The following is a 6,879-nucleotide window of genomic DNA, read 5'->3' as shown; positions in this document are numbered from 1 at the left end:
CAGTCTTTCATTGGTCTTACAATGGTAGAAAGCAGGGTTGCAGCCAGCTGATGTTTAAGCTGCTACAGTAGAACTGTGTTGCTATAATGCTAATTTCATGTGTGTGACAGAATAGCAAATCTTGATATTCTGTGCAGGTAGGAGACCTGCACAGAATATGCAGGTCTCCTGGTGAAGTCGTGGTGAAGTCGATCTGTGCCTGAGTGTGAAAAGAATGTTATGTGCACATATGTGACAGCAAATATGATTTAACTTTGTAAATAAATCGAAACCATATTTAAAAGCACTGAATGGTTTAGCCTACCTTTTATTAATAGACAGAAATGTTTGAATATCGGCTAAGGAGGTAAAATGGTTATAATTCCTAACATTTGTCTGGTTCTGTAATAACTTTCTAAACTCTTTAAGATTTTCATGCTCTTTCAGGTGTAAAAGGAACAGTAGGCTAATTTACAGTTATCCCTTTTGTCTTTAAATAAATTCTGGTGGGAGGTCGTCTTTTACCTCATTGGCTACTGGGCTTTTTATACATTAGTTGAAACACCGGGAAGTTTTACTTAATCTCCAGCATGAAGCAAAGCAATATACTTAGCATAACATATATATGTTTGTCATACCAAGTTGAGAGAAATAAAACAAATCTTCATCCAGTCCCATTTCTTTCTAACTGATGTGTCACTGCAGCCCTAGACTTCCTCTTAAAAAAACAAAAAACAAAAAAAAAAAACAAATACACAGCCAGTTCTGCCTGCCACATCAAGATTTCCTGTTTTCTGTCCCAACTCACAGCTAGAGGAGTCAGACTTGAGGAACAGGGAGAAGATAAAAACGATGAAATTGTGGAGAGAATGAACTGCTTATGTTTGAGAGCAGCAAGATGTTGGTGCTGGTAGTGCCAGTGGTTTGGTTGCAGCTGTGCAGCTGTTGTGCGTAGTACTGAGTGCTGCTTTTGATGTTGGGGTGTAGTGATGGTGGTAGAGATTTGTGTACTATAGTTTCAGCTCTTATGAAGTATGCACATGGATACAGTGGGTGAGAAAACATACTTAGCAGCCCTCTTTACTGTTTAAATTCTTACTACACAACTACTGTGTGGGGGTAGTTTTAGGGGTATGTGTATATCCCCTGGAAATACTCTGCATGTGTTTCCATTCCTCTGCATAGTTCATCGCCAAGGTGTAACCAAAGACACAGATAAACAAATACACATTCAGGGATCGACACACAGCAAGCAAATTGTAGCTCCGTAGCAACACTCTCTGAAAATAACAGACATCCTTTATCTATCTTTGTCATCAACACTCCCAGAAACACATGGCATAACACACGCAGAATCAGTATGGATAACTGGTGTTCTGCTGTTTTGAACTGCGATACAAAACTATCGGGTAAAAAAATTGCACCTATGCAATTTATAATGGTTGCCCTTTTCTTGCTTGTCTTACAGTTTTGATGACGTTTGGCCCTACTACTCAAAACATATGACATGCATTTTCTCTCCTTGAACATTTTTCCAGCTTCTCCCTGGATAAATCTCTCAAAATAGACACTTTTTTCCCTAGCAATTTAAGATGTTAATTATAAATCAGGACATTTATTTCTCCACAAGCTGTACGAATGCACAGTTTAATGGAGAGCCTCTTTTGAACAGTTGAACAGAGGGCTTATATTGTTGGCTATTGAAAAAGGAAAGTGCTTGCATAATTACAGTTGATTACAGCTGTGTGTAGCATTACAAATGAGGAAACATGCTTTCACTTACATCTGTTATTCAACAACTAGAAACCATACTGCTTCTTTTTTTTTATAAATTTTATTCTTTAGTACATTTATCGAGGCAACGTCAAGCAAGTGCACGTTTTATCAAAACCCAACTCCCAAAAAGCTCATTTTGGTTGCAGCTTCTTTTGCCTTAGCATCTCTTTACATAATGTCTCTAAGTCACCCTCTCTTTTGGCTGTGTTTCACTCACACCTTCTAAACATGCCAAATTCTTAAGGCCTATTATACTTGCCATTCTCGCCCTCGTAAACTGCACTATGTGCCAAAAGTGATGTCACAGCCACTGGCCAAGCCACACTCTGGTTGCTGCAGCTAATTTGGAAACATGACTTTGTGATTGTGTCAGTTTTTTCCCCCCCATTTCAATGCTACATCACTGGAAAAACTCAATGATTCCTAGATACAAAGTTTTAAATAAGTGGACTTTCTGAAGAAAACTGAAAAATACTTGAGATGTCTGCGCTGCTTTTATTCCTGATGTGGAGGTTTTGTCTGAGTGGTAACACCCGCTGTTTTAGATAATACTGCTTTCAGATACCCATGCCCTTGTATAAATGGTTATGGGTTATGGTGATCACTGTTGTCACTGTGAGTGACATGACTACTGTAGTGACCATAATGGGTCCTTTAAGTCGACAAAACATCTATTAGATTAGGTCAGAAGCCATCTAAATGACTAAAAGCATAAACGCACTCAGAGGTCACATGAGTCATTACTTTTTATAATGAGAGAACCATCTTTGTGTTGGCTAAGGTGACCCTTTGTATTTCAATAATTATGAGAGTAACATATTGCTTAGACTATGCTATGAAAAACACTTTAGCAGCTGTTATACTGAATAAGCAAAATGTCAACAGGTAGCAGCTGGACAGGAATACTACAGCTCAAAAGAGCAGATTTTAGAGGAAGTTAAATGATATTAAAAATATTTTCAATTCTTAGAATTTGAACTTACATCCAGCAAGACTGTTTATCCTTTGACTCTTTATCTTTTCTAAACTGTAGTATACTGTGTTGTTTTTGCTTTCTCTAGGTTCTGTTGCATCGGTTTCACACCAGTTGGCCCCCACCCCTCCGCCAAAATCCGGCTATTAGATGTGACCACGAGGTTGATCAGGAGAAGCCATCATGTCTTAAACACAGAAGGGCCCTCTGGAGCCCTATCGCCCCACCATGGCCCGCCATCCCCCTCCCCCTCTCCCTCCCTCGTGCACCACCTTACCCCCTCTCCAAGCCCCATCCAAATCCCAGACCTTTCTGCCCATGTGAGAGACAGGCTACCCAACCCTGGCTCCCCACTGGCGCATCCCTCCCCTCCCACCGGAGAGATGAGCTTGCAAAAGCACCAGCAGCTGGGGCGAGGAAGTGGTGGGGTAATGGGTTCTGATCGGGACCTGCAGTCCACTGCTTCCTCCATCTCTCTGCCCTCTGTGAAGAAGGCCCCCAAAAAGAGGCGTCTCTCCCTAGCCTCGCTTTTTAGGCGACGAGGACGAGAGTCTAAATCAGGCCGCCAAAGGTCCCGAGACCTGCAGCATTCTGGACCCGGAGGGCTAGGAGGGGTGGATGGCATCGCCAGTATTGAGAGTATCCACTCTGAGATGTGTAATGATAAGAACTCTGCCTTCTTTGCTGTGGCTGGGACCGGAGCTGCCTCGTCTGCTGCTGCTGCTGCTGCCTCCACCTCATCTGCCTCGGGGCCTTGTTCCTCTACCTCCTCATCCTCCAAGGTAGGGGGTGGGGTTGGGGCAGAGCTACTGGAGTGCCCGCTGTGCCTTCTGCGTCACTCCAGGGAGAGCTTCCCTGACATCATGACCTGTCACCACCGCTCCTGCATTGATTGCCTGCGCCAGTACCTACGCATTGAAATCTCAGAGTCCCGTGTCAACATTAGCTGCCCTGAGTGTTCAGAGCGCTTCAACCCACACGACATCCGTATGATCCTGGGAGACCACGCACTGATGGAGAAATATGAGGAATTCATGCTGAGGAGGTGGCTGGTGGCTGATCCAGACTGCCGCTGGTGTCCTGCACCAGACTGTGGGTAAGTAGTTAATTAAAATACTTGGGATTTAGTGGACCATGGAAATTTAAAGTTTGTTACCACCCTCAATGAAGGCAAACAAATGTCCAGTGTGTGTGTTTGTGTGTTCCCAAGTCGGCTGCTGAGTGTGAGACTTGTTTCTAATTGGAAATTACTTAAATTTATCAACAAGCTAGTTGTGCAGTTTCAGCTGAGTCTCAGTTCGCTGCTTGCTCATGGGGGTACCTAAATGGTAAATAGTTCTACTTTTTAAAAAATAAAAAAGTTATCCAAATCCAAAAATTGAGAACTTAATAATGATCAAATAAATAAATATTGGAATAGTTGGAATATTAACTTTTTTTCATAGTGTCTCAAATTGCTCACCTTGAGATTGAGAAAGCTTATCTTGGGTCCCGCCTTAAGCATAGTTGCTTGAAGTCACAGAATGTCGTTCACTTTCTGTGGTCTCTGGTCATCAAGTCACTTCCTGTGTGGATACTGCTTGAAGTACATGTGAAACACCACATATACTGACTGACACGGCGGGGGACTGACTGACACGGCGGAGAGACACAACTCCAAAACCTCGAGCGGTGGAAGTGAGTGAAAGAAAAGCGACATAGCGCGTTTGAGCTCGGCTGTTGTAAGAATGAACTCATATCAAGTGGTACGGCGCATTAAACTATGGTGTTTCTGTCTCACTGTCAACTGACGGGAATGATGAATTTCTCAACCTGACATCTTCGTGGAGGACAAAAACAATCACACAGGCCCAGGATCCTCCAGCAGCCACTGTGCCCAGGCTCCTCTAGCAAGGCGCCAACAAGTAAATCGACAGACTTCAACGGGCCATCACAAGGTAATACCAATCTCATCATTTTCAAAATGCCGCCTAAAAAAGCAAACCCAGGAGTTGAAGAGGAGTTGGAAGAGATTAGGAAATCGCTTAATTTCATGTCTGATGAACTGAGTAAAGTGGCTAAACAACAAGGTATGCTACATGACCTAATGGATGAAATAAAACAACTAAAAAACCTCAAAGGACAAGGACAAGAAAATAGACGACTTGGAACGGCAAATCGAGGACCTTGAACAATACACAAGAATGGATGATTTAGTCATAAGTGGACTGGAGACGCAACACCGAACCTACGCCAGAGTAACAGCTGGCGGAGGTAAAGACGGTGAAGATGCTCCGGTAGAGGAGCTGCAAACGCTTGAACAGCAAGTGATAAAAATCCCTTCAAACGAAGAATGTAAGTATTCAGAGCCATCATATTGCAGCATGCCACACACTCCCCAGTAAAGACAGTAAAACAAAGGCAGCAATTATTCTTCGGCTTGTGAGTTGCAAAACAAAGATTGAGTTACTGAAACAGGGTAAGAAGCTAAAACGGACCGGTGTGTATTTAAATGAACATTTAACGAAAAAGACTGCTGAAATTGCAAGATAGGCACGCAGCCTGAGAAAACAAAATAAGATACAAGCAACATGGACGATGAACTGCAAAGTAATGATAAGACTAAATGGCAATCCCGAAGAAGCGAAAGTTGTGATGTAAGAGAACTCAAAGACTTAGAGCAATATAAATAATCAAGAATCTGCTATGGAAACTATTGGAAAAGTGATGATTGGATAATGAACAATGGGTATGGAAAGTGTTTCTGGCCTTATGGCTCAAAAAACAATGGAAAAAACAACAACAAAAACAAAAAACACATAAATGACAAGTTTGGACACAGATTATAGGTTTCCATTCAGAGATATTGAAGAGGAAGAATTTGATTATGAAAAGGACTGTCAAGGTGGTTATTTTGCCACACACACTGAGAAATCGAACTTCAAAACGTTTAATTATGCTGAGCACAACATGCATGACCCTGAAAGTAACATTGACCCAGATAACCACTTCTACAATAACAACAATAGTACTTGTGAGTACTATACAGATGACCAATTCAATATGAATATTAAAATGGCAAATGCATTGTCGGTCATACATTTCAATAGTAGAAGCCTGTATAAAATATTTCTAAAATTACAGAATGTTTAAGTAAGTTAAAAAAATTTTTTATATAATTGCAATATCAGAAACATGGCTCAATAATGAGAAAGTTAGTGAAATGGGACTGGAAGGATACGAATTATTTACAATGAACAGGGTGAATAAAAAAGGAGGTGGTGTTGCTTTATATGTAGATAAAGTTTTGAAATGTAGTCTGATTGAATGTATGTCAAGCACCATAGATAACGTATTGGAATGTGTTACTATTGAAATCCATGTTGAAAAAGCTAGTAATATAATTATAAGTTGCATCTATAGGACACCAGGATCATTGAGACATTCAATGAAAAACTTGCTATGTTTAGCAACCTAAATGATAAAAAAGTGCAAATAATTTGTGGTGATTTTAATATAGATTTGCTAAACCCAAATGGACATCAGAAAACAACAGATTTCATCAATACAATGTATAGTAACTCCCTTTTCCCTGTAATTATAAAACCAAGTAGAATAACAATTGATACAGCTACATTGAAAGATTATATATTCACAAATAAAATTGACCATGAAATAGTAGGTGGACTTCTTATAACTGATATAAGCGATCATCTTCCTGTTTTTGCAATTTTCTAAAATTATTTTGGGATTAAAACTAAACAAAAGAATCAAACATTTGATATGATACGACATAGAACAACAAGAGCCATTACTGCCCTCCAGGTGGACTTAAAGGAACACAATAGGAATGAGGTTTTTGCAAATGAAGATTCAAATAGTGCATATGATGCATCCCTATCAACTGTAATTTCACTATATGAAAAACATTGTCCTTTAATGAAAATCACTAGAAAGCATCACAGATCAAATAAGCCATGGATCACAAAGGGGATAGAAGATGCATGTAAAAAGAAAAATAATCTATATAAGAGAGTCATAAAACCGAGGACAAAAGATGCTGAAATAAAGTACAAGTTATATAAAAATAGATTAGTAAATATTATAAGAACAAGTAAGAAAGAATATTACCACAAATTATTGGAGCAAAGTAGAAGTAACACACAAGAAAC

At 40.1% G+C, this 6,879-nt stretch overlaps 1 protein-coding gene across 1 annotated transcript in view; it reads left to right on the top strand.

The window, feature by feature from the left end:
- Positions 1-6,879, top strand: part of LOC102197607 (E3 ubiquitin-protein ligase RNF19A) — a 31,090-nt gene that overhangs the window by 11,591 nt on the left and 12,620 nt on the right. Inside the window, exon 2 of the mRNA XM_005742925.1 lies at positions 2,817-3,824. Coding sequence (XP_005742982.1) covers positions 3,112-3,824 — 713 coding nt within the window. The 5' untranslated portion in view covers positions 2,817-3,111. The remainder of the gene's footprint in view (positions 1-2,816; positions 3,825-6,879) is intronic.

Source organism: Pundamilia nyererei, unplaced genomic scaffold (assembly GCF_000239375.1).
Source record: "Pundamilia nyererei isolate P.nyererei 1_Seehausen unplaced genomic scaffold, PunNye1.0 scaffold00125, whole genome shotgun sequence".
Classification (NCBI taxonomy): domain Eukaryota; kingdom Metazoa; phylum Chordata; class Actinopteri; order Cichliformes; family Cichlidae; genus Pundamilia; species Pundamilia nyererei.
This window is presented reverse-complemented; position numbering and strand designations above follow the sequence as displayed.